The 12,823-nt window shown below is 33.5% G+C and overlaps 1 protein-coding gene across 7 annotated transcripts in view; it reads right to left on the bottom strand.

Annotated features, from left to right (window-relative positions):
* PIK3C2G (phosphatidylinositol-4-phosphate 3-kinase catalytic subunit type 2 gamma) overlaps positions 1 to 12,823 on the bottom strand; it is a 368,003-nt gene that overhangs the window by 45,504 nt on the left and 309,676 nt on the right. For 5 of the 7 annotated variants that reach the window (XM_072798827.1, XM_072798828.1, XM_072798830.1 and 2 more), the window contains one exon: positions 7,674 to 7,749. The exons of the other annotated variants lie outside the window; for them this stretch is intronic. In XM_072798827.1, coding sequence (XP_072654928.1) covers positions 7,674 to 7,749 — 76 coding nt within the window. The remainder of the gene's footprint in view (positions 1 to 7,673; positions 7,750 to 12,823) is intronic. 7 annotated transcript variants of the gene reach the window in all.

Here is a 12,823-nt window from a genome sequence, read left to right on the forward strand (position 1 = left end):
TATTCCACAAAAGAAACAGCATATTTACTATTCTGCACAAAGATCTTGGAGAAATTTCTATAATGTACAAAGTTTCTTTATTTTTTAAAAAATACACTTGTATATTATTCCATTATGTGAAATGCCATAATTTATTTAACCACTTCTCCACTGATGGGTATATGGGTTGTTTCTAATATTTTTCAGCTGTTATAAATCATGCTGTAATAAACAGTTTTGTATGCATATCATTTTTGTACCTGTGCACAAATATTATAGGATAAATTTCCAGCAGCAGAATTGCTGGTGGAAGGGTATTAGCATTTGTAATTTTGATTAATGTTGCCAAATCACCTTTCATGGAGGTTGTACTAATTTGCATTACCATCATCAGTGTAGAGTGCTGGCTGATTTGTAACCAAGCTTATTAATTAAATTTTGGAATTTTTGCCAATCTGATGAGTTAAAAATGGTATCAGTGTAATTTTAATTTGCATTTTTATTATGAGTGAGTTTGCGGATCCTTTTTTCTGCTGAAGAGCCTTTGTATTTGTGTGTGCATATCGTCTTTTAAATTCTTTACACAATATTCTATTTGGTTGTTGGTCTTTTTCTTATCAATCTCTAGGAGTTGGTTGTATATTTGATGACCACTGTTTGTGATAAATTGCAAATATCCCACCCATTTTGTAATTTATCTTTGGATTTTTTAAAACTCTGTTATAGTTTTTTATATACAGCAAAATTATTATGGCTTCTGGATTTTTAGTCATAACTATACTAGCTCATCCTCAGACTATAAAGGATTTTTTTCTGTTTTCTTTGTCAAATATATGACTTTGTTATTTACATTTAAAGTCCTTCGTCCATTTGATATTACACTGGCACATGGTGTGAAATATGCTCTCTCTGCACTATTGACTGAATTTTCCCTTAATGGTCTGGCCACATATTAAATCCCTGACTATATTTGACTCTATTTATGGATATTCTATTATGTTCTATTTATTCATTTTTTTTTGGGCCAACGCCACAGTATTTCAATTATTTGGGGCTTTGTAATATGTTTTATATATATGGTAGGGCTAATCTTACTTCATGCTTTTGTTAAAATTTCCTGGCCTTTGTCTATTTTTGTTTATGAACTGTAGAATTAACTTATCTATTTAAAAATAAATCCATTAATATTTTTAAAAACTATATTCAAAGTTAAATCAGAAATATCTGACATTTTTATGATGTAGAATCTTCCCTTATGAGAGCATACTATGTCTTTTGTCTTTCCATTTGTTCAAGGCATTTTTGAAATTCCTCAATAATGTTTTGAAGTTTTCTTCATTTGATCTTGCACACTTCTGTTAAATTTATTCCTAGGTGTTTTTTTCCCTGCTATTCCAAATAGGATCTTTCTTCTATCTTTCTTTTACTTTTATTCTTTTATCTACATTCTATTGCATATATTTATATGCAATAGATAGCTTTATATCAATTTGGTACCTTCTACCTTTATTAGATCTTCATAATTTGTGATAGATTCTTAATTGATTCTTATTTCTCCAGGCATGTAATGGTATTACTGGTAGACATTGTTCATCTTGTCTTCTAAAGTTTGTTTCTAATTTTTTTAAAGTTTCATACAGTCATTTCATAAATATTTATTGACCTTTTATGGACAAGGCACTGCTCTAAGCCCTTAGAACAGATTAGACAAAATTCCTTTCTTGGCATTTCTATAGTTTTGGGGGAGATACAAAAAAGCAAAACACATAATAAATATGTAAAATTTATGATAACTGAATATGATACATGATCAGAATAAAAACCCAGAACATGACAAGACACTGGAAACTAGCAGAATAAGGGTCAGTTTGCAATTTTAGATGAGACCATCAGGGGATTTCTCATGGAGAAGGTAAATTCTGAGCGAAGACCTGAAGGAGGTTAAAAGAGTGAGTCATCTGTTGGTAATTGTGATGATCATGGGCATAGTGTCTTATTTTATACTTCAGTGGAAATGTTTTTCCACTGTTATCCTGTCATACCTGATGTGGGCTTTGGATAGCCAAGACAGATACATTTTCTCATGTTGAAGCACTTATTTTTATTTCAGCGCTTTGTCAAGAAAGTTTACTGAAATTTATCAAGTGTCTTTTCAGCGTCTGCAGAGACAACCATATCATTTAAAGATGATAACATGTATATTGTATATTACCAATATTGAACCATTTTGCATTTCTGGTCCCGGTGAATTACATATCTGTAGTGTGCTCATGGATTGTTTTGGCGAATATTTTATTTATAATTTTCCATTGATACTCAGAGGTGAGATTAGGTTGCGATTCCTTTTTTGCTATTCTTGTAATCCTTACAGCTACTGGCATAAATACTTATTTGGTTCATAAAAATAATAAAGAAAAATTTCCTTACTTTGCTCTGGAATTGTTTAAATAACAGTGGAATTACCTACTTTTTAAGAGTTTGTAGAATCCCTCTGGAAATCATCTGAACTTGGTGTTGTTCTGAACGTTGCTTTGGAAGCTTTTCTTTTCTATCAAACTTAATCTTTTCTAGGGTAAGTAAATTGGGTTTTCCTAGAACACTATTTCAGACAGATTTACAAATTTAGTTTTGTAGACTTAAAGTAGTCTCTACTATTTTTAGTTTCATCTTTTTCTATGGTTACTTCTTGATTCTCTTTTTGTATTTATTTCATTCATATGTATATACTGTAAATACTACATATTTCTTGTATTTGCATCTGCCCTTACTCTTTTGATTAGTTTAACTACTGCATTCTTTGTTGTTTACTTTTAGCTTCCAGATTTATTTATTCTATTTTCTGTGTTCTAAGTCATTAATCTCTCCTCGAATCTTTTTTTCTTTTTCTTTTTCTTTCTTTTTCTTTTTCTTTTTCTCTTTCTTTTCTTCTTTCTTTCTTTCTTTCTTTCTTTATTTCTTTCTGTCTTTCTTTCTTTCTTTCTTTCTTCTTTCTTTCTTCTTTCTCTTTTTTGTATGCCTTTGGTTTGTTTTATGGTCTTATTCCAATTATTCCAATTTTTGAGAATTGCTTTATCTTCTCTGATGGTATAGCTATTCTTTAGAAATTTTGCAGTTTTGTTTTTTAAGCCCTTTTGGCCCAAGACTTGTTCAAGAGAGCTGCCGTTTTTAAATTAAATCTCTAAATAAGAATCTTACAGCTTTCTTAATTTTTAAAATTAATTTCTCACTTTATTTTCTCATGATTAGAAAATGTGTCTGTACTATTTCTACTTTTTAGGATTAATTGAAATTATCTTTGTGACCTAATATATAACCCATTTTCATGATAAAGAGTTTGATATATCAAATTGATAAATTTTGTCTTATTAATTTTACTATTTAGTTTTCTATATATCTACTTTTTTCACTGTCTTTCATAAATCAAAAGAAGTAAATTAGAATATCCTATTACCAGTCTGTTGTGTATTTTTCCTTAAATGTTCCATAATTTCTGCTTTATATATGTTGCTGTCATATAATTGAGTATATATACAACCTATATATATACAACCTTTATATATACAACCTATATATATATATGCACACACACGTATATATATGCTTATATCTTTATTGAGAATTGTACTTATTATAAAGTTGCATCCTTTTTTAATTCAATGTTTCTTGGCCTAAATGCCACCTTTTCTTTATTAAGACTGTGACTTCTGGTTTCCATGTCTTTGCATTTGCCTAATATACCTGTGCTTGGAGCTTAATTTTCAATTCCTTTTTTTAAAGATTTTATTTATTTATTTGAGAGAGAGAGAGAGAGAGAGAGAGAGAGAGAGAACAATCAGGGAAAGAGCAGAGGGAGAGGGAGAAGCAGACTGAGCAGGGAGCCCTATGTGGGGCTTGATCTTAGGACCCCTGGAATCATGACTTAAGCAGAAGGCAGATGCTTTAACAAATTGAGCCACTCAGGCGCCCCTAATTTTCAATTTTTAAAAATCATTTTGTCTTAGGTGTGTTTTTACATAAAGCATAGAGTTATGATTTTTACTTTTCTCCAATCAGAATTTTTTTCTTTATGTATGAGTTAAGTCCAGTTATACTTATCAATAGATTATCAATTATCAATAGATTCATTTCTCTTTGTTCTTATTGTTTTATGTTATTAAAGAAACACATTTTTGTTTTTATGATTTTTAAAGAAAGTCTTTTGCTAAGGAATTTGTTTTCATTTTTATGTACTTGTGATACTTAGAAAAAGCTTTTACTTTTGTTCTAGTGGTTACTTTTATTTAATATTCTTAGACTTTTATTTTTTTGACAATATTTGTTTCCTGATAGAAACAGAGATAAAATTAATAAATGCATAATCTTTTGCACTCTGCTTTCATCTACCATTCAATTATATTCAATGTTGTGATCTTAGTGTTTCTCTAACACTAATATTACATGTTGTTTTTTATTGCCTGACTTGTTAGATTTTAGCAATATCCTTTGATACCCAGCTATTAGAAATGAAGTCATTAGAGAAAGTCTTCTAACTCTCATCTTCTTTTCATCTTTTTTTGCCCACATCAGCCACAAGTAAAAGCCTAAAATAATTTTCTAATTGCAAACATGATATTATATGATATAACACAGTAAAATGTACAATATTTTAAAGCTTTCAATTTTCAGAAACAACTTAATGTAAGTTTTTATTTCTAAGTATTTACTTCCCTTTCTGTCCTTCCATATAATTACAATTTACATTGAAAACCTGGGTAACATACTTCAACCAACCTATAGATAATTAATCTGGGCTCTGCTAGAGCAAGTAGTATAACATTAACTAGAGAGACTCTGCCTTGGAGACTCTGGCTTCAAGTTCCCTTTTAAATTAGCATCTCCAATTAGAAATAGTGATGTGAGGTAATGATTGAAAGCTCTGGTTTGTAACCATTTGTAATTATCAATGGCATTCAAACGCTTGTTGATTCATCCTTTTAACCCTGACAACTGTTATCTTTGATCACTCCATTACCTATGTTATTGTCTCTATACTTTGACAAAAATCTATCTTACATGTCAGTGTTGTGTACAGGTTGAGGATGGAAAATTTTATATTTTTATTATATTAATATAGGCTATATTAATATAGCCTTGGGACCTATATTAATTTGAAGGGACTGGAGAGGATCATGTTAGCAGAGAGTTAAAGAATATACAAGATAAAATCCAGCAACTTTCTGGGTAGTGCTTTGGTTGAATGTGGTTGAGTCTATAATCTTAAATGTGATAATGCATAGATTTTTTTTCTAGGTGATACTTCAAGAGAATTGTAGTGATGGGGAGGCAGTGAATTCCTTGTGTCAGGGCACTGCCATAGGAAATAATCAGTGTAGGGGGAGTAGCATGGTTAGGGATTTTAGTTTCTTCTCTCTCTTTTGTCCTTTTCATGAACAAAGCTACCATGACAAGCTACCATGGTAGAGAATATAAATGTGTCTTCCATTGTTTTTTTCCATTATCAATCATTTGTTCAGTAATTATTTATAGAGAATCTAGAGTAGGCTAGACACTGTGTTAAGCCCTGGGGGTACAATGGTGAACAATATAGACATGGATTATGTCTTCACGGATTTCTAGCCTACAAAGAAACACACAAGCCATAAACATGACTGCAATAATTTTGAAGAAAAAACATTTTAGGAGTATATAGCAAAGACAAATAAGATGAGAGCTGAAGGATCAAAAAAAAAAAAAAAAAAAAAACATGATGAAGAAGGTAGAATAGGAGTCAAGTGGTCCAGGCAGAGAAGGTGCATCTGTTAAGTGCTGAGGTGTTTGTCTTAGTTGAGGAACTGGAAAAAACACAAGAATCAAGATAAAGAAGGGCCTGATATTAAGGCTGGAAAGGGAAATTGGGGGATGCCAGATTCTGCTGGGATACCATCATGAGGAATTTGGTCTTTATCCCATGGGTAGGGGTAGCTTTATGATTTCTGAGGCTCAGTGATATGAAAATGCAAAATGAAAATGCAGGGTTCCTTTTACAAAACTTATTAAGAATTTCAAGATAGTGACAGCTGAATATTAATCCAAGTGCAGGACCTTTCTAAGCACAGTGCCTAGTGTGACTGCACAGGTTACAAGCCCATTACATTGGCCCAACCTAACGGTAATGAGAAGCCAAGGAAAAAGTGTGAATTAGAGAAGAGTGATGATTGGACTGGCACTTTAAAAAGATAAATTTTTATATTGTTCTACCAAGGCATGGTTAGTTGGTGAGTAAAGGCAAAGGAATATTACTATTTCCCAGAGCCAAGATTACAAAGTATTACCAATATGATCTTTACAAGTCATGTGTCTAGATACAGTTATCTAGAATACCCTCAATTTGTTACTAGAAGTAGTAAATATGGTAAATTCTGAGATTTTTGCTTAAGGTCATCCTATGTCAACCAATATTTTGATACACTTAAATTATTTTGTCCTCTAATCATTTAATAACATAAGCAGAAAGTTTCACCTGACAAGAATAGTGCTTAAAATACAATTCTTTCCTGTTATGAACATGACGAAAAGTATGAAGAATTTGTAATTACGGAACAGAAAATAATTTAAAGAATACAAGAAGGACCAACTTTCTGCTAATCCTTGTTTGATGTAATGATTTGCATATTCTGCTTAGGTGTGTTCTGTTTTATTTACTTATTTATTTATTTTTAAAGATCTTATTTATTTATTCATAAGAGACACACACAGAGAGAGAGAGAGAGAGAGAGAGAGAGAGGTACAGACGCAGGCAGAGGGAGAAGCAGGGAGTCTGATGTGGGACTCGATCCTGGGGCCTCCAGGATCACACCCTGGGCTGAAGGCAACGCTAAACCGCTGAGCCACCTGGGCTGCCCTGTTCTGTTGTTTTAAAACAATAGGCTATATTTCATATGCAGCCAAATATTGAGACTCAAATCTTGTGTCCATCATTCTACCAAAATGTCTTGCATATTGTAGGATGTAGTAAGAAATAAATGAATGAGAAAAAAATTCAGATAACCATTTTATTTTTTACAATAATAATAATCCTAATTTGGCAATGAAATTTTATTACAAATGCTTAAAATTGATGGGATTCGAAGAGAGTCCCTGCCAGTCTAGGAGAGATGTTAGAAAAGTTAATAAGAATTAACACACATCTGGCAGAGAATAGGGTAGATAATTGTGCTGGGCTAGTTTGGGATTCAGGTAATAAAAAGAAGACTTCATGAGGAAGGTAGAGTAATTACTGAGCTTTAAAAGATAAGAGTGAAACTGCTAGATAATTCATAATCACTACTATCGCCTAATATTTATTTTTGTTGCTTCCTAAGATGTTGAGTAAACTAGAAGACTTACCTGCAGGGGAAAACAGGAACTTTGTCTCTGACATGCAATTCCACCTCAATGCACAATTAATTAAAATGAGTTAATAGTGCGACATCATGTAGTTATTATAATTAGACAAATGTATGGCAGTTTAATTTAATTTGAATATATTCTAAGGGGTTAAAAAGCTTTGAAAATAGAAAAGATCCTTTAAAAAAAAGAAAAAGAAAAGACCCTTAAAGCTTATTCTTTAAAAAGATTTTAATTTGAAAGTTGAAAAAAATATAGTTGTGATATTTTTTGCACCATTATATTGAAACTCAAAAATTGTACATAATAATACTGATAAAATTACTTGCCTAGGTCCAGAAGGGATGACTCTTCAATTGTTTGTTGCACAGGCTCAGAGAGGAAAAAACTAAGCACACAATCACTCTGAAAAATAGACAAAGGATAATATTTCTTCATGTCTTAGATTTATTTATTGCTCCTATTCACTGGTGGGTGATGTACCCCTAATTAATATGACTGGTGTCCTTATAAAAAGGGGAAATTTAGACACAGATATTCATGTAGGAAAGACAATGTGAAGAGACACAGGCAGATGATGATCTTTTATAAGTCAGGGAGAGAGGCCTGGAATAAATTCCTCCATCACAGCCATCGTAAGGAACCAACCTTTTCCACACCTTGATTTCAGATTCCAAAAATGTGAGACAATGTATTTCTGTTGTTTAAATCACCCAGTGTGGTACTTGGTTATGGTAACCCGAGCTAACTAAGATAGCACCCAGTGGTGATCCCTTCATCTATGCCCTAGACTCTATTCCTTCCTCCTCAAGAACCTTGTGGAATATCTCAATCTATACTTTAGTACCATCATCTTCTTCCTTTCTTCGTCATCAGCATAAAGTAGTCTCTCCATTTTAATAATTAGCAAACAGAAGAGACAAACCACATAAGGTATACTCACACATAAATAATACCCTTTCAAATGCCCCTTTCAAATCCTGTGTTATTCCCCCCCATGTCGACAAAACTTATGGGAAGAGTTGCCAACATTCATGCTGGTTCCAGTTCTTCAATTTCTACTGATTTTATGATGTACAACACACAGGTTTTTGCCACTGATTGGCCTCCAAAAATGTTACCATTATTTTAAACAACTTTTTCTGTTTGAATGTATTTTTTTTTCAAATCTATTGGGGATTTTCTTGGCCTTTATATAGCTGTTCCATTTTTAGTGAAAAACTCTCTTTCATTTGCTTTTATGATACTAAGTTCTCCCAGTTTTGCTTTCATTTGTTCACCTCTTCTCTTTGAACTGTTTTTCAGGCCTTTTTTTTTTTTTTTTTTGGCTTATAATTTAAGTTCTACTGTTCCTCACTTTCAGGCTATCTCTCTCATTACTGACCCATTCTTTCTGGGTGATGTTATCCCTTTTGGTGGCTCTTATAATGATGCACAAATCTGAACCTTTATCCCAGATCTATCTCCTGAGCCTCACCCCTCTATACCAAAATACCTATTTGTTGGCTTCCTTAACTGTTTAAAAGACAATTAAAACCAAAAGTGCACCAATAAATGGATTTTCTTTGCCCTCAAATTGCTACTTCTCCCTATGTACAGGCTCAAAAAAGGTGTATCTTTTTAGCCTGTCTGTTCTCCCTTATCGCACACATAATTTTTTTTGCTTAGTCCTATTGATTTTAATTCCTAAATACCTCAACTATCCATTTCTTCCTTCCAGGTATGCTTCTGACTTCTAGCATCACTACTTCTCACCTAAATTACATCAGCATTCCCAATCCTTATCGTGTTACCCTTTAATCCAATCTATTCTCCACTTAATTGTCTAACTGATCTTTCAAAATAAAAATCTAACACTTAACTGCTTAAAACATGTCAGCGGCTCCCCACTGCTCTTAAGAAATAGTTCAACTGCTTCACAAGGCTTGGACAACCTTTCTTGGCTGGGATCTTGTTCATTTCCCCTCTTCATCTCTCACTATTTCTCTTCCAGTGCTTTATGCTTAACTATGTTGAATTATATTTATTTCCTCAAGTGTGTTATGCTCTCTCACTAACTTGTCTTCCTACACATTCCGTTATCTTTCTTTTCTACTCCTATCCACCCATTTGCCCACGGCTTATCACATGCTTTCTTTTCTACTCTTTTAGCCTAGACAGTAAGATAATAAGAGTAGGTATTGCCATTTACTCACTCAGATGTAATACAATATTTTTGCTCAACAGGTATTTCTTAACTGAGATCTGTCTTTAGATATAGAATACACTGCAAATATTCTTATCTTTGTAGCAGTTTTATGCATCATAGTAAATTAATTACCAATTTTGATCTCTATGTATTGATCTCTTGTGAACTTGCTTAATAAGAATTTATCCTCAAGAAATGTATCCATATTCAGGATGCTGACCAAACCAAGTTTTTTTTTTTTCTTTGAAAGCTTGAAGTCAAACTTCAGACTGTGCAGAATTTGTTGAGGAAAATTTGACCTTCTTTTGGCCTTTTGACAACTAGTCAATTATTCTTCTCTGGTGACATTTTGGCCTCACCACCCAATGGCTATTAAACTTCAATAGTAGGCAGAATATCTTCCCAATTACTGTCTGAAATGTCACCACTAGCTAATTATTCCCTTGTGTTTACACTGTCATATCCTTGAAATCCTCATTTGTAATTCTGGTGTGGGTGACATACTAAATACTGATTCCTTATTGTAATAAGATTGTTTTCATCCTCGAGAAGAAACACGACTCCGTGTCAATGCAGGCAGAAATCAATAAAAGAGATAAAGAAGATAAGAAAAGTAACGTTGCTGGATCTCAAAATAATTGATTTTAAAATTTTCTCAGACTTGACTTTACTCATATGCATGCCTCCCACTGCTTTTTCACACAACACCACTGAGTAGTTTTAGTTACAGAAATTTCAGCAACTACAACTGTTCTTACTGATAACATAAATCAATGTTCTCAGTTGGGTTTGTATCGACTCCCAAGCAATGTGGCTACATTTAGCTGTATAAGTTGTACACTGAACAACTCTACGGGTGCCATTTTTACATGGACTACAAGTATAATCCTACTTAGCAGTGTTGCCCATTGGTAGGGCTGGCAGATATAGGAAATAAAAACAGGATATCCATGCAATATTTGCAATGTACTTATTCTAAAAAATATGTATTTGTTTGTCTCAAACTCAAATTTAACCAGGTGGCCTGCATTTTATCTCACTACTTTACAATATGAAATGTCTAGAAAATGTGTGAGCACACTTTTGGTTGCCTCAGAGGATACAATTGGCAGTTAATGGGCAAGGTCATTTGTCCTAAATGTCCTGCAATACACCTAGGATATTCTCACATGAGGACTGTTGCTTTTCTGCTTAATTCTTCAACAGGTATTAGTTTCCCAGGTTAAAAAAATAAATAAAAAATAAATTTAAAAAAGCACAAACCTCTGATTTTGATTACTTTATTCCATAAGTGAGAAAACTGAATACTATATAGTATAAGTGATTCACTGATTGAAATTAGTACCAAAAGAAAAAAAAAAGGTCCCCAAAACAAAGACTGGTAGAGTGTAGTCAGTAAGCCCAGGCCCACCTGTATTACCACTGCTAAAGGCCTATAGATGTGAAGAATGCATATGGGGGACAGATAGGAAATGTGGCCAGAGCTTTGTAGGAGTCCTAGAGCATGCTAGCTCTACACAAGCTTGAAACTACTGTAGCCTGTTGATGAATTTTAAGCAGACAAGCAGATATTTTTTAGAAAGAGGACTGGGCAGCATTGTGGAGGAAAGAAAAAACAGTGGCCAGTTTTGGAGAATATTCTCAGCAAAACTGCTCAATATATTGTATTTTCTGAGCATTCCATTCTGTTTCCTACTAAATCTCTAAAATTGCATTTGTGTTCTTTCCCATTCCCTTTATAACCTTGGTCCTGGTTGTGAGGTAGCTATCCTCCTTGCATCTCCTTGGTCTTCTAACTTCCATTCATTCTTATTTTCTAAAAATACACTGCCTTGAAGATTATATCTGCTGACTATACTGCCATCCCAGCTTTCTGTTGCACTTATCTACTGATCTCTTGGTCCTTCACCTTCCTCTGTTGAACATTTTCCACCTTGAATATTGTCATTGTTTTCAATAGTACTTGTCATAATTCATGCTTATTATAATATTCACAGAAATTATCCTTCCCTATTGTACATTCTTTGTTTTTGAACTCTTTTCATCCATTGATCTCATTCTGCATCCCATCAGCCACTCCTGTTCCCTTAATCTTGTCTTGATCAGTGAAGAAACCTCTCCCATTATCTTGATTTTTAGCTGCCTAGTCTACCATCACCATCTTCTTCCTTTCCAGCTCATTCCCTCTAGTTATACAACTCAAACAATCTGTTGACTCTAAGACCTTTTTATTGGCCTTAACTCCTTTCATATTCTTCTGTCCTTTTTTGGCCAATTTGGATCCCATGGTTGATACTAATAACTCTGTTGCATATTTCTTTCAACTGTTTTGGCCCTTTCTCCTTTTATTATACTATATACTTGTCAAAAAAAAGAAAAACCCAACTTGGGTTATTCTCTGCCAACTCTGCAACTGTAGCAGGCCTGCTGAATGTTCCTGGAGAAAAGTGCTAAACCACACTTACTGGTCTTACTATCACCTAATGCCCACTACCCTCAAGTTGGTGTTTAAGATTTTCTGGCGAGTCTGTACATGTCACGAGTCCATTTATCCTTCTACTAATCTATAGGTTTATTTAATACCTTATCCTTATTCCTCAACATGCCAACACACTTTCCTCCTCTTTTAGTCTTCTCAAGGCTGTCTTCTTGTTAACAGAAAAAATAGAAACAGCAAAGAATTTCTGCGAGCTCCCACCAACTCATCTATCATCTTACCTTACTTCTGCCCTTTCTTCTATTACATGGGAGGACTGTCTGTGCTTTAATGTAAGACTGATTTGGGCACTAGATCCCATGCCCTGTTTTCTACTCAAGGTCAACATTTTGGTCTCTGGCTAAGTTCTCATTTCTCTCATCATCAATTTTTGCTTCTTTAATTGATCTTCCTAGCAGCATACATATATGCTGTAACTTATTTCAATAAACAAAATTCCTTACCTACATTTCCCTGTACACTGTCTTATTCCTGTTCATCCTTAGAGAAAAGCACCTTCAACAATATTTTACTTTCTATCCCAAATTCCTTCATAATCTCTTTTGAACCTATCTTAATCAGGGTTTTGTTCCTAACACTCCCATCAAACTGCTCTTGTTAGGTTCACAAATGACACCCATTTTGCCAAATCCAGTGGCCAATTGCCAAATTTTGACCTATCAGTAGGACTTGAAACGGCTGTTTTTTTCCTTCTTTGAAATAGATTTTTCTCTTGGGTTCTGGGCATAAAATCCTTCTGGTCTCCAACAGGTTGCTTTTTTTCAGCCTCTCTTGATGGTTCTCTCTCATCTTCT

This window comes from Canis lupus, chromosome 25, assembly GCF_048164855.1.
Source record: "Canis lupus baileyi chromosome 25, mCanLup2.hap1, whole genome shotgun sequence".
Taxonomy (NCBI): Eukaryota; Metazoa; Chordata; class Mammalia; order Carnivora; family Canidae; genus Canis; species Canis lupus.